The sequence below is a fragment of the Panicum virgatum genome, chromosome 1K, assembly GCF_016808335.1.
Source record: "Panicum virgatum strain AP13 chromosome 1K, P.virgatum_v5, whole genome shotgun sequence".
NCBI lineage: Eukaryota > Viridiplantae > Streptophyta > Magnoliopsida > Poales > Poaceae > Panicum > Panicum virgatum.
Window position 1 is genome coordinate 18006424 of NC_053136.1, and position 20245 is coordinate 18026668.

The following is a 20245-nucleotide window of genomic DNA, read 5'->3' on the forward strand; positions in this document are numbered from 1 at the left end:
TCTTGTATCTTTACCGCTTTCAATCTTATGCATGAAACAAAATAAAAATTTGCAAAATCTAAAACCAAATAAAAATTTACAAAACTTAGAAAATACCAAAAATATTTCCTTGCTTTAATATGTGTAGTAAGCATGGTGTGAGTTTTCCTTATTGAGATGATGAATAGTTGCTCTGTTAATTTTCTCCATATGCCTAGTTACAACTTTGTGCTCTACCTAGTTTTCAGTTCATTGGCTAAATGTTCAAACCTTAAACTTGAAACTTATGGGTAGCGAAAGCATGATCCGAATCTAAGTTATTGTGAGCTATGATATGGTTAAGTAGAGCTGCTATGATCTTCTCCTATGTGATGCTTGATATCTGGAGTATTTGATTTTGAAAATACAAAAATAAAAAGTTCCACGATGATAATGAAAATTCCTATCCAAAGTCATATGTTGATCTCATTGTAACCCTTTCACATATGCAACTTGCTATCTCATTGAGTTTTGTCAAATTATTGTGACCCTTTGTGAGATGCATTTCATACTCCCATGATCAAGATCATTGTTTACGCAAAAATCAACACACTGGAATCCGAGGGCAAGTGTTCGCCAAACACGAAAAGTCAACCAAGCATGCCAGTCAATTTGACCTGAAATTGATAAGGGAGAAAACAAAGTCAAATTTGAGAGCGTATCGGCTGGGATTCTGAATATCTCTCATGCAGGCATATCGACAAGCTTTGCCGATACAGTAGACGACAGAAAGGTATTAAATGCGAGCGTGTAATAAATGAACGCGTCGGCAGGATCAGCCAATGCACTAAACGACAAAACCGGCTTTGAGTAGCCGATTGTATGTATATAACAAGATCTAAGCTACGAATGTGTAACTTAAATGATGTGAACTAAAAACAGATCTAAATCAGCTCTTGAGATAACAAAAGTGTTACTGCAAAACCTAAAGCCGATCTAATATGTTTTTAGATATGATAATAACCAAAAAGCATAGGAAAACCTACAAATCTAGCCGATACCAATAATTGGTGAATAAATCTAGACGAGACGACAGCGATATGCCCGGAAGTCAAAACCTAGATGAACTCGATAAATTTTGAATAGATTTGAACGAAGCCACAGCAATGCACCCGGTAGCTAAAGCTCAAATATACTCAATAAAACGAAGACTCACCAGCAAATCAAGTCACTCGAATGTGAGGCGCCCTTGATCAACTTGAAAGAACTTGTTGAAAAAGAAAAGAAAAGGCGAAGTCGCCGAAAAAGTGCAAAGGAATTATAAATTGTTGTTGTATTGGATGTGTATCGAGTTTTTCTGGTCCCTTACAACTGATACATATAGCCTAACGTTATCAAGTCCTAGCCGATTACGGTAAACATTACTTGACTCTAAAGAAAAGACTTACTAAAGATAAACTACTTTAAATATTACAACAGAATCATCAAGATTTTCATAGAGTCCGGATCCTCTTCTCCTCCCTTGATTTCATCGGCAACTCTCCATCAGCCGAGCACCAGAGCTAGCGGATCAGCATCTTCGAAGCATATTCCTCTGGTCCATCGAACGGACTCCATCGGCCAATTCCAACCCTGTGTATCTTTTGGTTTCTTCCAAATCGGCCACCTTCCCTTCACAAAAATCATCTTCCTTGACGCGTGTCAAAAAACAGTGTCAACACATGCCCCCCAGTTTCGGAATAATTTATTTTGTTCTGAAATTACTACAACCAGCAATCGTCCTTCTGCTTCAACCAACATTTATAGTCATTCCTCGTACCCCGTGCACACGGCTTACTCCGTACAACCGGGTAAAACTCTTCTTTGCCCCTGGCCCTTTGCCTTCTGTCCGTGCAAACCCGATGCGCCGATTCATCTTCCGTCTTTTCATCTACCCAGACTGGTCCATAAATATTACCCTTCAGCTTTGTATCGGCAACCAGCCTCCATTAGCTACATCACCTCCTTTCTTCCTCCTCTTAGCTCCAAAAACCCTAGGTTTTCCTATAGCAATGGCGGGTATCAAGCGCTCTGACGAGGGTCCTTTCGACGCTCCTCCGGCGATCCGTCGCCACTTGGGGTAAGCTATTCCCCCTCATCCTCCAATTATCACATTCTGGCTTGGTTCTGATCTCCAATCTTTGTACAGTGACGACGCTTCCGCTCCGTCGGACTGTGGTGCCAATGAAGGCACTGTGGAGTACATCCGCCAACTCCTCCGAGAGAAGGACGAAGCCTGCCAGAACTACTCCGAAGAGACCATCAGGTCTTAGCGTCTAGCCGCTGAACTGGAGGCGGCGCAATCCGACCGGGACGTCGTCTGGGCCACGGCTTGATTATCGGATTCATGGCTGATGCAAGAGCTCTTTGCACACTTCCAAACTTTTGACATTCTTGGCAACCTTTGTAATATGTGAAGCAATCTTCTAGCATTGTTGGCCAAAAATATCCATTTCTCCTAATCACCCATTTCATTTTATAGGCCGATTGATGGAACCCACATACACCTTCGTGAATTTCACCCATTAACATTTTTGCCTCTTCTTTATCAATGCATTTGAGCAAAACTCCATCAATCGTCCGATAATATAAATCTTCTTCCAACAACACATACTTGATTGCTTGGAATCGGACTTTTCTGTCTACTTTCTTGGAGGGATCCTTCAAGTAATCAACAATTTCTCTCCTCCAATCATCGGCCGTTAACTCTAAAGCCATTACCCTTTCCATCGGCCGATATCCTGAAGCATGCTGAGCCAGCCGATTCGCATCACTGTTATGAAATTTGGGAACATGCTCGATGGTTATCTTCTTAAATTCTTTCATCAACCGGAGACATTCTTCATGATATAATCGTAAAATATCATCTTTGCATTCATACTCTCCAACTAACTGATTAATCACTAGCATAGAATCCCTAAAAATTTCAACAGCATCGGCTTTGATTTCTCGAAGCAATTGAATCCCCTTGAGAATAGCACGATATTCAACTTGATTATTGGTTGCGGATGCCTCAATTGGAAATGAGAATTCAAAATTTGCCCCCGAGGGGAAATCAGCACCACACCAATTCCAGAACCATTCCCACATGAAGATCCATCAAAGAATAAAGTTCAAGGAACAAGATCTACCATGTTTAGCTCTGGCCCACAATGTTGTACAATAAAATCGGCTACGGCTTGACCTTTAACTGCATTAGCCAATTCATATCTCAAATCAAATTCTGACAAGGCCAAAATCCACTTTCCTATTCTCCAATTTAAAATCGGCAGCGACAGCATGCATTTAATGACATCATCCTTGCTCACGACAACACACTCAGCCGATAATAAATAATGTCTAAGCTTAGTGCATGAAAAGTATAAGCAAAGACATAATCTCTCAACAGGAGAATACCTGGTTTCAGCATCCAGCAACCTTCTGCTCACAAAATATATAGCCCTTTATTTTCCTTCAAATTCTTGAATAAGGGCCGATCCGATAGCACGCTCATCAGCCGATAAATACAATTTAAACGGCTTGTGCTTTTGGGGAGGAACCAATACTGGAGGATTTACTAAATAATGTTTGATTTCAACCAATGCCCTCTGATGCTCCTCTCCCTATACAAACTCCTGATCGACCTTCAACTTTAGTAAAGAGCTGAACGGCTGAATTTTTCCAGACAAATTGGATATAAATCTTCGAATAAAATTAATCTTGCCGATCAATGACTGAAGTTCAACCTTTGTCGTAGGGGCTTCGACTTTGTCAATGGCTGATATAGTCGTCTGACTAATTTCAATCCCTCGCTCATGTACCATAAAACCCAAGAATTGGCCAGCTGATACACCGAAGGCACACTTATTCGGATTCATCTTCAAACCATGCCTTCTTATGCATTCCAAAGCTTTACGCAGATCGGCCAAATGTTCTTGGTGCCCCTTTGACTTCACAACTATATCATCAATGTATATCTCTACAATCTTGCCGATGAGTTCATGAAAAATATAATTCATGGCTCTTTGATACGTAGCACCGGCATTCTTCAATTCGAAGGTCATGACTACCCACTCAAACAAACCAAGATGCCCTGGACACCTGAACACAGTCTTGTGGATGTTTTCTTCTGCCATATAAATTTGATTGTACCCAGCATTGCCATCCATGAAACTAATTACCTTGTGCCCAGCAGTAGCATCTACCAACATATCGGCTATTGGCATGGGGTAGCCATCCATCGGCGTAGCCTTGTTGAGATCCCTGAAATCAATGCACACTCGTAATTTGCCATTCTTTTTGTAAACAGAAACCACATTAGAAATCCATTCGGCATAACGACATTACCGAATAAAATTAGCTTCAATTAACCGTGTAATCTCAGCCTTTATATCTGGCAAAATCTTAGGATTGCATCGTCTTTCTCCTTGCTCATACGGCCGATATCCCAGTTTTATAGGTAAGCGATATTCCAAAATAGATCTATCCAAGCCGGGCATCTCATAGTATTCCCAAGCAAATCAATCTTTGTACTCTTTCAGTAAACTCTTCAATTCTTGCTTGTATTTGGGATAATCGGATTCTTTTATAGATTTCTGTGCATGTAGGGAGGATTTGCCTACTCGGTAGAGACTGCCAATATGGTGGAGACCTGCATGTGCACGAGATGATGTGCGTGCACGGGAGGGCACGCGTGGCAAAAGGAAGGCCGTGAGTGACGGATTCGAGTCCGTATTGTATATGGACTCTTATCAATTCTGGATCCATATAAACAGAGGGGTCTACGGAGATTGCAAGTCATGGCAATCGAGCTGTTCGTGGAAACCGAAGCTTGCGGCGGTGGACAGGCGAACGGCGGGCGCTGTTCGGACTTCGAAGGCGGGTCGGCGTTGTCGTGTGCGACGGCAAGGAGGTCGACAAGGCTTGCGAGCGGTGTGGCTGTGTAAGAGTACACGGCGGCGACGGCACGATGAGGTCAGCACAGCACACGTAGGATGTGGGTGCTGCAGCGTCGTGCAGCGTCCCTGGCGGGACGTGAGGAAGGAGATCACACGACGTGTTGGAGGTACGTAGTGTGTATAGTACACGTGTGTGATTGATTTTTTGGCGATCTGTGGCAACAGGCAGATGGCGTCGATCGCTTCTGAATTTGAGGTGGAGAGGTTTGATGGCACCGGAAACTTCGGGTTGTGGCAGACGAGAGTGAGGACCTATTGGCTCAGCAGAGTATCTCGAGGGCTCTCAACAAGAAGAAGCCGGCGAAGGTGGATGATGATAAGTGGGAAGAGATGCAGGTGCAAGCGTGTGCTACAATAAGGTTGTGTCTCACAGATCAGATCATATACCATGTCATGGATGAAACATCGCCGAAGAAAATTTGGGACAAGTTGGAAGAGCAGTTTATGTCCAAGACATTGACCCGAAAGCTATACCTGAAGCAGAAATTGTATGGGCTGAAGATACAGGAGGAGACGGATCTTGCAGAGCATATTAATGTCTTCAATCAATTAATTGCTGATCTTGGGAAGGTCGATGTGAAGATTGATGAGGAAGACATGGCTATTATTCTTCTGTGTTCGTTGCCGGGGTCTTATGAGCACTTGGTTACTACACTGACTTATGGCAAGGAGGATGTTAAGGTGGATGAAATTGTTACTGCTTTACTCGGTCATGAGCAAAGGAGGAAGAACAATTTATCTGAAGATTCTTCTGGAGGTGCTTTTGTAGTCAGGGGTGATCACAATGCTGAAGATAAGAAGGGCAACAGGAAGAAGAAGGGGCCGCAGTGCTACAAGTGCAAGGGATGGGGACATAAAAAGGCTGAGTGTCCAGAACTGAAGAAGGATGAAGGAACCGCAAGTGTGATGATTGCCAAGAAGCAGGATGACTCGGATAGTGAAGGTGATGTTCTCACGGTATCAAGTGAAAAGTCTTGTGAAGCGTGGTTGTTGGATTCAGCTAGCTCGTTTCATGCAACACCAAAGAAGGAGTGGTTCTTGTCATACATTGAGGAGGATGGTGGTCTTGCTCACTTGAGAGATGATTCGGGTTATCGTATCATAGGAGCTGGCGATATCAAATTCAAGATGTGTGATGGACGTGAGATGCTACTTAAGGGTGTGAAGCATGTGCCGGGACTACGAAAGAATCTGATTTCGCTTGGGTTATTGCATGATGAAGGATGGCTGTATCAGGCGGCGCCTGATAAGAAGACCTTGAGAGTCATGCGGGAAGGCAAGACAGTCATGGTCGGTGAGAAGTCAAGTGCACACCAATACAAGCTGATGGGAAGCGTTGTTGAAGGTGGAGTCATGGATGGCAATGCAACGGTGGCGGTGTTCTGTCCGAAGGTCGACAAGGAGGCGGGATCGGCCTCGTCGGGCTGTTCCAAGTGAGCAGCAAAGAGAGACGACTCAAGTCCGGTACACGGAGGTTCGAGCATGGACGGCTTCAAGGTGGCGTGCATATTCGCCAAGGTGGAGTTTGTTAGATATGTTAGATATCTAGGCAATTTTCGGTATATTTTAATTCCAAAATTAAATGTATAAACTAACAATATTTCTATGACTTTAAGGAGTAAAATAAAACATGTGAACATGTTTATACTTATCACACATATAAGCATAAACAATATAAATAACCAAAGTTTCAGGGAGTACCCTGAAGCGGGGCCGTTGCCGGAGGCATTGGCTGCGCTGTTACCAACTGGAGTAGACATCTACTCGGTTGGCCTCAGTCGAAGTAGTCGAACTAAATCGGTGCAGGAAGAAGTTCGCAGTGCAGTCCCGCGAACAGTCACCAAGATGTAGTCGACGTAGTCGTTCGGCCACCAGAATGTAGTCGACGTAGTCGTTCGGCTCGTCCACCAGGAAGTAGTCGTACAATCGGGCAAAGCCTTAGTATTTTTGAGCAGTTACGCTAAAGCGTTACCCAAAAACATGATTGCCCGCCTATCCCGTGCAGGATCTCAAGGCGAGCAAGGTTTCGGAGGCCTGCTCACGCTAATTCTGTGCGCGCAGAAATTAGCGTTGGGGAACTCAGTTGTTGCAACTGGAGAGGGAGAAGAGAGGAGCCGAGTTGCCTCAGTGCTCTGGTGCAGAATGGATGAGGGGAATGGCACTCCTTATATAGTGACTCAGGTGCTCAGGATCGTTGAACCTGGACACCATCAGAGTCATTTAGGTGATGCGGTTATGGCCATTAATTACAGATTTAATTGCACGTTTAATCGCACAATTAATTGCTGTCAATGGCAAAATAGCCATCACATCGCACCGCGCCACGCCGCGCCGCACCGCACCGCCCGCCCGGCCGGCCGGCCGCAGTGCACCTGCACGTCACGTCCGGCCGCGCACGCGCACGCGCACCGCCCGCCCGGCCGGCCGGCCGCGCCGCGCCGCGCCTCGTCTCGGCCTCGGCCACGGCCACGGCCACGGGCCGGCCCGGCCCGGCTCGGCGAGGCGAGCGAGCGCGCGCGCACGTGTGGTTCACCGTCCTCCTCTTACCGGCTTCACAAGTGGTATACACGAAGTCCACCTTTTAAGTCGGTTGAGATCCTCCTCAATTCCCGGTACGGAATTAAGCATTGATTCCCTAGCATTAATAGTGGGCTTTAAATTCTTTTAATGTTTTAGAATGAATGGGCCAAGCCCATTACTCCAACAATCCCCACCAAGAAATTCAAGCCACACTAGAAATACCCTCATTCCCTCATTGATATACCAGTATTCGACAGAGACTGTTAAGTTGAACTTCCATCTAGGACAAAGGCTACACTTATTCACAACTGTGCAATGGACTATGCCTTGAATTGCCAGTTTTGTGCAAACAAGTTTGACCAGAGCCCTACACTGGTACTAGGCTGCATAAGCATCCCTGCAGTTTGGAGCTTATAAGTCATACTCCAGGCCCTTCATGAGTTTCTAGAGAATACCCAATTCTCATAGACCATGACCAGTGGTCAAACTCATATAGGTGTGTTCCTTTCAGATGTTCTGTAGGACAACATCTTTGTTTCAAGAAAACAACTCATTTGTTTAAAAGAAACCACCTGGCACACATTAAGGTATAGACCAACCTGCCATACAGATTAGAAGAGAAATGCACCTTATACACGGAATGAGCCCTTTTCACAAAGGTTCTCTTCTCACAGTCAGACTTTAGTTTGTTTCACCATCCTAATTCACGGGATCTCCGATCACATAGGACAGGTTTCCACTATAGAATGACTCACGTGGGTCTCAAGCCCAATTCCATAGATGCATTGTCTATCACATTTCGTGAAAGACCCTTTGTAAACTGATCTGCCAGATTTTTAGCCGTCTGAACATAGTCCAGGGCTATAACTCCGGAGTTTCTCAATTTTCTGACAGATTTCAACCGCCTTTTCACATGTCTAGATGACTTCATGTTATCCTTAGAACTATTCACCTTGACAATTACCGTTTGATTGTCACAGTTCATTAGGATTGCCGGTAACGGTTTTTCAACTATCGGCAAGTCCATAAGGAGCTCACGAAGCCACTCAGCCTCAATAGTGGCGGTATCTAATGCTGTGAGTTCTGCTTCCATAGTTGACCTCGTTAAGATGGTCTGCTTGCAAGACTTCCAGGAAACAGCTCTACCACCAAGTGTAAACATATATCCACTTGTGGCCTTTATCTCATCAGCATCAGAAATCCAATTTGAATCACTATACCCTTCTAGTACCCTTGGGTACCCGGTGTAGTGAATTCCATAGTTCATTGTCCCCTTCAGATAGCGCATTACTCTTTCAAGAGCCTTCCAATGATCATCTCCCGGGTTTGAAACAAACCGGCTCAGTTTGCTTACAGCAAACGAGATGTCAGGTCTTGTAGCGCTCGCTAAATACATTAATGAACCAATGATCTGAGAATATCTCAGCTGATCTCGCATTATCCTTTTGTTCTTTCTAAGAATTAAACTGGCATCATATGGTGTTGAGACAGGTTTATAGTCGCTATAACCAAAGCGACTTAACACCTTCTCCACATAGTGAGACTGTGTAAGAATCACCCCACCATTTATCTCTTTTACCAGTTTTATATTAAGGATAACATCAGCTTCTCCCAGATCCTTCATCTCAAAATTTTGAGATAAAAACTCTTTGACTTCCTTAATCACATTAAGGCTAGTGCCAAAGATCAGTATGTCATCCACATACAAGTACAAAATCACTCCTTCAGCCCCACCATAGCGATAGTACACACATCTGTCAGCTTCGTTCACAACAAAGCCGGCAGAGGTCAAAGTTCTATCAAACTTTTCATGCCACTGCTTAGGCGCTTGCTTGAGACCATATAAAGATTTTAACAACTTACAAACCATTCCTTCTTGACCCTTTGATACAAACCCATCCGGCTGATCCATATAGATCTCCTCTTCTAACTCTCCATTGAGGAAAGCCGTCTTAACGTCCATCTGATGAACGAGAAGACCATAAGAGGCTGCCAGGGAAAGTAACACCCGAATTGTGGTCAATCGGGCAACTGGTGAATAAGTGTCAAAGAAATGTTCTCCTTCTTTTTGGGTATAACCCTTGGCCACAAGCCTTGCCTTGTACTTTTCAATAGTACCATCTGGCCTAAGCTTTTTCTTGAACACCCACTTGCATCCAACCGGTTTACATCCATAAGGACGTTCAACGACCTCCCAGGTTCCATTAGACATAATAGAATCCATCTCACTCCTTACTGCTTCCTTCCAATAGTCAGCATCAGGAGATGAATATGCCTCTTCAATGGTTCTGGGTGTATCATCTATGAGGTATACAATGAAATCATCACCAAAAGACTTTACAGTCTTTTGTCTCTTGCTCTTTCTCGGAGCATCATTGTTATTCTCCTCAGGATTTTCTACAAGTGTATGTTCATTGTGTTCTATCGGCTCAGCAGAGCCATCATCCTCGATGAACTCTTGTCTAGATGAACTTGTTTCATCTCTCATGGGAAAAATGTTTTCAAAAAAAGTAGCATCTCTGGACTCCATTATAGTACCAACATGCATGTCAGGTACTCCAGATTTCACTATTAAAAATCTATATCCAACGCTGTGAATAGCATAACCTAGAAAGATACAATCCACAGTTTTAGGTCCAAGCTTACGTTTCTTGGTTATTGGCACACTCACTTTTGCCAAACAACCCCATGTACGTAAGTATGACAGTGTTGGCCTTTTCTTCTCCCATTCCTCGAATGGAGTTATCTCTTTATTCTTTGTAGGAACACGATTTAGGACATAACATGCAGTCAATATAGCCTCACCACACCATTCCTTGGAAAGCCCCACTGTATCTAACATGGCGTTAACCAAATCCGTTAGAGTGCGGTTCTTTCTTTCGGCAACCCCATTTGACTGAGGTGAATAGCGAGGCATCCTCTCATGAATAATACCATGTTCCTCGCAGAATAAAGTAAATAAATTTGAGAAATGCTCGCCACCACGATCTGACCTAACTCTTTTGATCTTTCTCTCAAGTTGGTTTTCTACTTCAGCTTTATAGATTTTAAAGTAGTATAAAGCTTCATCTTTTGACTTCAACAAATAGATGTAACAAAATCTAGTACTATCATCAATCAAAGTCATGAAATATTTTTTTACCACCTTTTGTTAACACTCCATTCATTTCGCACAAATCGGAATGAATTAATTCTAAGCGTGCCAAGCTCCTTGCCTCCGCGGTCTTATGAGGCTTACGAGTTTGTTTTGATTCAACACATACATGACACTTAGAATTTTTGACAAAAGTGAACTTTGGAATTAAGCTCAAATTAGCTAAGCGCATCATACAACCAAAATTAACGTGACAAAGCCTCGAATGCCAAACATTTGTTTCATCAACGTTAATAACATTGTATGCAATTTTATTACAAACATTTGACAAAGAAAGACGGAACAAGCATCCGCTTTCATAACCTTTTCCAACAAAAGTACCAAACTTAGACAAGATATATTTATTGGACTCAAAGACTAATTTGAAACCATCTCTACACAGTAGAGAGCCGCTGACTAAATTCTTCTTGATGGTGGGGACATGTTGTACGTTCTTCAGCTGCACGGTCTTCCCCGAAGTAAACTTCAGATTTACCGTACCAGCACCAAGAACACGTGCATGTGATCCGTTCCCCATCAGCAAGGAGGAAGTTCCGCCGGTCTGGTAAGAAGAGAACAAAGAAGCATCAGCACAAACATGAATATTAGCACTAGTGTCAACCCACCACTCGGGTGAACCAAAGACTGAAAGAACAGTAGGTAATAAATTACCGTACCCCGATGTTCCTCCAGGCTCGCTAATAACCATGTTGGCGGAGTCGTTGCCTTTGCGGTTCGGACACTTTGCAGCAAAGTGATCCGTACTAGCGCACACATAGCAAGCTCCCGTCTTCTTCTTCTTAAAAGTGGTTGTCTTCTTAGTCTTTGGTTGGTTCTGCGGTGGCTTTTTCTTGTTCTTGTGGGAGTTGTTCTTCTGAACAAGATTGGCACTTGAAGCACCAACAACTCATTTCCCACGTATGTCCTTTGCTCTCGCCTTCTCCTCAACATCAAGAGTCCCTATGAGTCCATCTATTGTGAACTCCTGTCTCTTGTGTTTTAGAGAAGTAGCAAAGTCCCTCCAAGAAGGTGGCAGCTTAGAGATTATACCTCCAGCCACAAACTTATTGGGTAACACACATGGGGACTCTTTGCTGCAATTTTTGAGATCTTTTGCCAGAGTATGTATTTCATGAGCCTGTTCCACTACAGAACGGTCTTCGACCATCCTGTACTCAAGGAACTGCTCCATGATATACAACTCACTCCCGGCGTCAGATACTCTATATTGAGCCTCAAGAGCATCCCACAATGCTTTGCCAGTTGGCAGCCGGATATAAGAATCCACCAGGTTATCACTGAGAACACTAATGATCAAGCCTCGAAAGAGGATATCAGCCTCATCGAACGCACTCCCTTCCTCTGGAGAGAATTGTTCAGGCTTATCCTCTTTCACATGGATCACTCTCGATAGTGTTAACCACAGTATAAGCCGCTCTTGCCAACGTTTGTAATTTGAACCATCAAAAAGTGATGGTTTGATTGATGCAGCAAAGCTAGATACCGAAAGCCTATTAACACAATCAGGTTTTTGGATTGTTAGATATCTAGGCAATTTTCGGTATATTTTAATTCCAAAATTAAATGTATAAACTAACAATATTTCTATGACTTTAAGGAGTAAAATAAAACATGTGAACATGTTTATACTTATCACACATATAAGCATAAACAATATAAATAACCAAAGTTTCAGGGAGTACCCTGAAGCGGGGCCGTTGCCGGAGGCATTGGCTGCGCTGTTACCAACTGGAGTAGACATCTACTCGGTTGGCCTCAGTCGAAGTAGTCGAACTAAATCGGTGCAGGAAGAAGTTCGCAGTGCAGTCCCGCGAACGGTCACCAAGATGTAGTCGACGTAGTCGTTCGGCCACCAGAATGTAGTCGACGTAGTCGTTCGGCTCGTCCACCAGGAAGTAGTCGTACAATCGGGCAAAGCCTTAGTATTTTTGAGCAGTCACGCTAAACCGTTACCCAAAAACCTGATTGCCCGCCTATCCCGTGCAGGATCTCAAGGCGAGCAAGGTTTCGGAGGCCTGCTCACGCTAATTCTGTGCGCGCAGAAATTAGCGTTGGGGAACTCAGTTGTTGCAACTGGAGAGGGAGAAGAGAGGAGCCGAGTTGCCTCAGTGCTCTGGTGCAGAATGGATGAGGGGAATGGCACTCCTTATATAGTGACTCAGGTGCTCAGGATCGTTGAACCTGGACACCATCAGAGTCATTTAGGTGATGCGGTTATGGCCATTAATTACAGATTTAATTACACGTTTAATCGCACGATTAATTGCTGTCAACGGCAAAATAGCCAGCACATTGCACCGCGCCACGCCGCGCCGCACCGCACCGCCCGGCCGGCCGCAGTGCACGTCACGTCACGTCCGGCCGCGCACGCGCACGCGCACCGCACCGCACGGCCCGGCCGGCCGGCCGCGCCGCGCCGCGCCTCGTCTCGGCCACGGGCCGGCCCGGCCCGGCCCGGCGAGGCGAGCGAGCGCGCGCGCGCGTGTGGTTCACCGTCCTCCTCTTACCGGCTTCACAAGTGGTGTACACGAAGTCCACCTTTTAAGTCGGTTGAGATCCTCCTCAATTCCCGGTACGGAATTAAGCATTGATTCCCTAACATTAATAGTGGGCTTTAAATTCTTTTAATGTTTTAGAATGAATGGGCCAAGCCCATTACTCCAACAAGATATGTGTCGAATATATGTACAGTTTGGTTACGATTGGACTTGAGTTGTAATTTGGTAGGTTAGGGATAGAGTTCGGGTTGTACTTTGTATCCCTAAGGCCCATAAATATGAGGGCACTACCGTGAGCAAGAGACTGAGCACCTGAAGCTCCGGACGCATCACCAAGCCTCAATCTTAATTCCCGTCCAGTACGTCACTCTCGCTGTGTGTACAAGTAGTATATGTTTAACAGTTTAAGGCCCATTTGCAAGTTTCGCATATTAAAAAGGAATCACTAATGTAAGGAACGCATCAACTATGTTCATAGTGAGCCCCCTTTTTTATCGGAAAGAGTATGATGATTCTGGTCGGCCATAGAGCATGAACTCTCTCCCGTCTCCCCACCAAGCCTTTTTGACTTGGGGGATGAGAATTGTTATTCAGTTTCGCAGAGCTGCTGCTCCCAATTCACTCTGAACTAGTACTCCCGATCGAGCCTGTAAGCCGACCAGCTTGATCACATGGAGTATCTCTCCATCTCTGTTGTAACCTGAAGGCGAGTTAATCTGCTCCAAGAAACCAATACTCGCTATTGAGCCTGTAAGCCTACCAGCTTGACTACTTCGAGTTTTTTCAGTTCTGTTTTACGTTTGTCTTAGTCTATCTGAATTTTCTATCGACAGACGGCAGGTGGTTGCATACACATCTGGTTTTGCTGGTGTCCTAGCAAAGCTATCACTCAATTCTGCCACCGGTCGGTCACAAGCACCAAGAGCTAAGGCAGCAACGAGTCTTGCCGATGTGCACAGGATCAGTGATGGAAGTGTACAATGAGGGCAGGAGCATCTGATTTGCATCACAAGCCTGGGCCCTCTTTACGACGTGTATGTCTCTCTCTCTCTTGTTTACGGTTACGTTAAGAAACATCTGCAAGTTTTATAAATATGACATTAGTGTTGCAAAATGATCGAGCAGCAAAACCTACCACTGGTTTATTTGTACACTTCGGTGTCCACAGGATCTCCAAGCCTCAGTCTTACTTGGTTTTGTGTAAGTCCCTGCTGCCTTGTATGTGTTGAGTAAGATCTACTTATAAGTATGGGTGCAGGCGGATATTCAATAGTGTTTTCCTGGATCAGCTGATTAGTTGCGATGACATATATACCATTTTAATTATTTTTTTCAATCAAATTAACTATATGAAATACCATTCTAGTTCATTTTATCAAATTTGTAGATCAGCCAAATAACTTGAGAGTTTTTATGACTTGCATCCTTATTTGCAAGTTTCACTTATGGGCCCTTAAACATGACTGATATTACAGATTCGTTAGATCCCAATCATAATTGATAAAGATATACTTCTCTGCCCGATTCTGGGGATTTCTTTGTCTGCATTCCAATGCTGGGAGAAACCCATCTACCTTTAGTCCCTGGAGTAGGACCCGCGCGTGAGCATAAAAGCTAGCATCCAGTCTGTTTTGCTGTACCAAACATGTAGCAGTAATTTTGCATCTTCAGAAGTTGCAGGCTGACTATTCTACATGCCTTGTGTGTATTGGTGGCCCAAACATCAAGAATAATGTCTATATTAGCATCTGTTCCAAAGTTGCAGAAACAAAATCAGATGCTGTGGTGAAGCCTGCTGCCATGCTCTGATGAATCTTTTTTCCCTCGTTCATTGCTAAAAGGAAATACCAGACATTATTCTTGATGTCTATATTATGCAATACGTGGCTCACCAGTTCATTATCATACTGCTCCGCGTCGCGTCTTCCTCCAGTCTTGAGTCTTCACGTATTGTTTGTACTTTAGCCCCACGCACCACATGTACTTCTACAATTAATTAACGATATATATCATGAGCACCAACCGGCCGTCTTTGTCTGGACCTGGTGGAGGTGAGCCTGGAGCACGCCGACGTACTAACGTGCTGACCGATTTGTTTATAATTATTAGTGAGTTAATGACGATATAATATGTGTCCCCTTTCAACTATTGCAGGGTTTTCGGAACTTGCTAGTATGGTTCATTTCAGCAATTCTTTACGGAGACAAGAGTTGGACACTTCTCAGGGGCAGAACATACTTGGAAGTCGAGAGAGAAGCTTCCCATCTCGATCCCTTGCGCATTTGAGGCTGGGCAGCACCCGGGGACAGAGTTGAGTGAATGAGTTCACTTCCTGCTCCGAGGAAGGAATCGAAATCATCAGCAGCCTCCTCCCAGTTTATCTTTCCAGTAAGCCTCTAATCCTTCGTCTTCTAATAATAACGCAGATCCATCCCTTCATCTTCTGATCCAGTACCTTCTCTCTTTACAGGAATTGTGCAGAGCAAATGGATTGTTGCTTAATGATTTTGCAACGTTTGCTAGCTGCTAAATAGGTTACACGAATTATTGTAGCGGAATCACTGTATCAACTTCAGGGCAGTGAAAGAAAGCCAATAATCTGCTCCCCCGACGGACCCATCCTTAGAGTCCAGCAAGTAAGTCGATCAAGGCCACCGTCCTCACATCGTCCTTCTCAGTTTCCTTCCCAAGTTTTCTGATTTTTCTGCTGAACAAAACGTTAAGTGATTTCCCAAACCATGTCACTCTTGTCTGATCACGTCTTTCTAGGAAGCGGTCCTTCAGTCCTGCAGACAGATCGATCAGCAGAACCTACCGCTGCCACTACCAGTTCAGAGCATACGACATCACCAAATCCGAGCCTTTACTTGCCTTCGTGGAAGTCCCTGTCTCGTATGTATTGCACAAGTAAGATCGATTTACAACATTCACGTACGTATGGAATCCAAATCATGATTGATAAGGATTTACTCCTCCAATGCTTAATACGCCCATTGTTTCTCCAGGATAGAAAGATCTTTAGAGACCAGCGAGCATGAGTCTATCGAAGGCCATTGGGGTAATTAGCGGCATCAATGAGTTTGGTAATTTGTTCCAATTGGTCAGATCTGCTGTCTCATTTATGCGCTCCCAGCTGAGTGGATCAGAGGATAAAAAACTTAAAGAAGATGATGTACGGCAGTTGCAGAGTGACCTTCGATGCCTACGTGACACTCTACCAGCAATGTACAACCTTATTGATAGAGCAGAGTGGAAGAGCCATGTACCCGGTGTTGAACAGCTCCTTCCAAATCTCAAGGATGCTGTGTATGATGCGGAGGACCTTCTGGATGAGTTCAGATGGTATGAGCTGAAGGTGAAAATTGAGGGCAATGAAACCCAGCTGTCTCCTTTCATTGACTTTTTCAACAGCGTCACTCAAGGAAGCTTCAACAAAGTGGCTGATATCCAGAAAAGGCTAAGTAATCTTTCTATACAGCTTGAGAAGATGGGCTTGCATGAGGAAACTCCACAGTTTGACAAATTGCTCAGGCCAGTGACCACTTCTTTCCGCACTGAGCCAAAGATATTTGGTCGTGAGAAGGAACTGAGGGAGGTGATCCGATTGCTTGGTGTACCGAACTATAGTAGACGGTCTTCTTCAAAACGGAAGAGATCTTCTCATGCAGCAAATAATGAACCAAGAATAGCATATGTTCCTGTTTTGCCAATAGTTGGAATCGGGGGCGTTGGAAAAACTACTCTAGCCCAAGAGATCACCACCCTTCAAAGGGTCAAATCGTACTTTGACAAAATTATATGGATTTGCGTCTCTGATGAATTTGATGAGGAGAGGTTTACTAAAGTTCTCATAAAATCTCTATCTGGTAAAGAGGCAACAGCTGATAATTTAGATGATCTTCAACAAATTCTTGCCGGTGAAGTTGGGAAAAGGAGGTTCTTGCTTATCCTCGACGATATTTGGCCTAATGCCTTGAATGATGATGGGTGCTGTTGGAGAAAATTTTGTGCACCTCTCACAAATGTACTTCAGGGAAGTATGATGGTAGTAACCACAAGGTTTACAGAGGTTGCTGATATGGTGGGCACAATGGACTCATTTGCATTGGATGGCCTACAAAACGATGTATTTTGGCAGTTTTTCAAATTGTGTGTGTTTGGATCTGAGGATTATCACATTGATCCACAGTTAGAACAGATTGGAAAAAGCATACTTCCAAAGTTGAAGGGCGCTCCTTTAGCTGCTAAAACTATTGGAAGGCTATTACGAAAGAGCCATAACCCTGCACACTGGAATGGTATACTAAACAGTGAATTGTGGCAGCTTAGACAAAAGGAGGCTGACATTTTGCCAGCTCTTCGGTTGAGCTACATGTATCTACCTTTCAATTTGAAGAGATGCTTCTCATTCTGTGCTACATACCCCAAAGATTACAATTTTGACAAATCTAGTCTTGCAGAAATTTGGGTGGCAGAAGGATTTGTGGAACCTCAAGGCAGCATCGCACTTCAACATATTGGTGATCAATACTTTGAAGACCTTGTAAATTTGTCCTTCTTCCAGAAACTCCGTGGTAAATATGTAATACATGACTTGATGCATGACATGGCACAACTAGTTTCGAAGGAGGATTGTTTCATTGTAAAGAATGCAAGTGATATTGAAATGGTTCCGCAAAATGTTCACCATCTATCAATACTCAGAAGCTGCGATGTTAAGCTTTCAAACTTATTGAGTCTATGCAAGCACAAAAAGCTGCGCACCCTACTTTGCAACAAGTCTTTAGCAAGTGAGACTTTATATCCGGTGATGAATCACTGGTTTAGTGGATTTCAATACCTGTGTGTTATTTTTTGTGCCTCCCCGAAGGGCCTACCAGAGAGTATTGGTAACTTGAAGCATCTCCGGTACCTTGAAATCTCCAGAGGTTGCCATTTTGACAGGTTTCCTTCGTCATTCTGTAGCCTCTATAACTTGCAGATTTTTTATGCTAGGAAATGCAAATTCGTAAGTTTACCCAGAGGCATCAGTAAGCTGATCAATCTGCAAAAGTTTGAGTTTGAACCACGCATTCCTAATATGGAAATTGATGCTTCAGAGTGGGGAGAGCAAATTTGGTTTATGATAAATAATATAAATCAAATTACAAGGGATTTGACTATATACAATCTTGGTGCAATAAGCAAGGATCATGCAGCCGAATCCGAACTCCAGAAGAAAGAATATCTGAATAGTCTGACTCTGAGATGGTCTTCGTTAAGATGCCCAGCACACAATGAGACAGAAGTACTTCAAGCTCTACAGCCTCCCACCAACATCAAGTCTGTGCGGATTGAGGGTTACCCAGGTGAATATCTTCCAAGCTGGTTTCGTGGTTGTGATGGACCCGAGGCCATGTCATTTTCTGAGTTGCCTGCGGCGACAGTTGACAACAATAATAATGGCGGAGCCGGTACCATTTTGTCATTATTAACAGAGGTAAGCATTACAGGGTGCCAAAACTTATCAAGCCTGGAACAATTTCTGCAGCGAACGACTTATGCACCGGCCATCAGAAAAATAGTTATTGCAGATTGCGCAAGTGTAAAATCAGTACAAATTGAATGGTCCCCTTCCCTTGAAGAAATAAGCGTGTCCAACTGTCCAAAAATGACAAATATTTCGGCCCCGTCCGTAAAGAAGCTCAGGCTGTATAAGTTTTTTGGATTCAACAGTGATTGTAGCTCCCTCACCTTCTTGCATATAAGTTTCTCACAGCTGCCATCCATCGAACTAGAAAAGTGGAGTCTTTCAGTACTACAGAGGCTCCACATCGATTTTTGTGAACGTCTGAAATTTATTAGAAAATCTGAACACTTATCCACTGGCCTTTCCCTTGGTTTGGCCAGAGCCAGACGCAGCACTGCAAAATTCCCGTTACTCACTCACCTAACTATAGAATGCTGCAGCATGCTGGAAAGTATTGATGACCTCCTAACACATGAATGTCTCCCTGCCATCGAGAGTATTACTATTCGGTCTTGTCATTTGTTGTCCCTTCCCACCAAAAGATTTGAGAGTTTTCCTTTTCTGAAGAATTTGGAGATTGGATGGTGTCGACGTCTCTACTGGCAAAGGGCAATGGTGTTACCACCGTCCCTCCAGAAGCTCATCTTACGCAGTTGTGGGGATTTTTCTGCCTGGTCTCCTCAGTGCTGCCTAGAGAACCTAACCTCCCTTGAATCACTAACGATGGATTCATGCAAAGGCATAATGTCCATTCCAGGCGATCTTTGGAGCAGTAATCTCAAGTCTCTCCGGAAATTGAAGATTGAGGAGTGTCCAGATCTTGTCTCAATTGGTGGACCCGAAGTAATTGCAAACATAAATACAGTATACATTCGGGGCTGCCCAAAGTTGATGGAGATAGAGCAGCCGAGAGGGAAACCGTGGTACGTATGTCACTTGTTTGTAGTACAAATTATGATCCAAATAGTATCTTAGGAAACTTGTGGATTGCACCTTTAAATTATCTTGTTCTCTTATGTGAAAATTGTATGTGGGCTAGTTATTTTGTCCACAGTTATTTCAAACATGTTTAGCACTCCGACTACGGCATGCAGTTCCATTTACATTTTTCATTTTTGGAGAATAGTCCTTTTGCTAATCAAATGTTCTCTACTTATGCAAGGAATGACGAGCCGGACCAAGAGGACACATAACCAATATCGCTGCCTCTTGATGATCACCTTCGTGTCGCTATGCTCTGCCTTCCATTTTTAGCCTCCACATGTGATCTGCTATCACATGAAAAATAATTCATAGACAGTTACGGTAGTTTGAGAAATCAAATCATTTAGATACTTCATTATGGGATCATTCTATGAATTTTGGTTGGACGTGATCATTTCTCGTTATTAAACTGGATATCATGTTGTGAGAAATAAGATAATGATGGATTAACCCCTCAATCTCAGACAAGATGATTAGGTTTGGAATTGGGATCAGGTGATCCGTAACCAAACTATGTCATCTGATGTGTTACATGTCTTATGTGTTATGTATCTGTTTGCATTTCATTTTTCTGTGCAAACTAATGGGGTCAACAAAGTGTACTACTGCTGTCCTGCACGCTCTGCCATGCTTTTCCATACCAGGT

At 43.7% G+C, this 20245-nt stretch overlaps 2 protein-coding genes and 1 long non-coding RNA gene across 7 annotated transcripts in view; 2 read left to right on the top strand and 1 right to left on the bottom strand.

The window, feature by feature from the left end:
- Positions 1 to 20245, bottom strand: part of LOC120698085 — a 45926-nt gene that overhangs the window by 21277 nt on the left and 4404 nt on the right. The window lies entirely within an intron of this gene.
- LOC120698104 lies at positions 13475 to 15477 on the top strand. 3 transcript variants are annotated; one of them, XR_005684717.1, is made up of 4 exons: positions 13475 to 13856; positions 13940 to 14140; positions 14232 to 14306; positions 15261 to 15477. It is a non-coding gene; the product is annotated as an uncharacterized LOC120698104 (long non-coding RNA). The 3 variants fall into 3 exon arrangements; XR_005684714.1 differs by having other exon boundaries at positions 13940 to 14306; XR_005684719.1 differs by lacking the exon at positions 14232 to 14306 and having other exon boundaries at positions 13476 to 13856.
- LOC120698066 (disease resistance protein RGA2-like) lies at positions 15583 to 20222 on the top strand. 3 transcript variants are annotated; one of them, XM_039981551.1, is made up of 5 exons: positions 15584 to 15742; positions 15876 to 16013; positions 16112 to 18585; positions 19183 to 19538; positions 19778 to 20222. In XM_039981551.1, the coding sequence occupies exons 3-5, from the start codon at positions 16141 to 16143 to the stop codon at positions 19806 to 19808; spliced, it is 2832 nt and encodes a 943-aa protein (XP_039837485.1). In that variant the 5' UTR covers positions 15584 to 15742; positions 15876 to 16013; positions 16112 to 16140; the 3' UTR covers positions 19809 to 20222. The 3 variants fall into 3 exon arrangements, with proteins under 3 accessions (XP_039837476.1, XP_039837485.1, XP_039837491.1); XM_039981542.1 differs by having other exon boundaries at positions 15583 to 15742; positions 16112 to 19538; XM_039981557.1 differs by lacking the exons at positions 15584 to 15742; positions 15876 to 16013 and having other exon boundaries at positions 16668 to 16807; positions 16885 to 19538.

Excerpts from the sequence above, each read along its gene's own strand:
- LOC120698066 (XM_039981542.1), top strand. The coding sequence starts at position 16,141 with ATGAGTCTATCGAAGGCCATTGGGGTAATTAGCGGCATCAATGAGTTT. Across the intron at positions 19,539-19,777 it reads CAGCCGAGAGGGAAACCGTG|GAATGACGAGCCGGACCAAG; the intron begins GTACGTATGTCA and ends TACTTATGCAAG.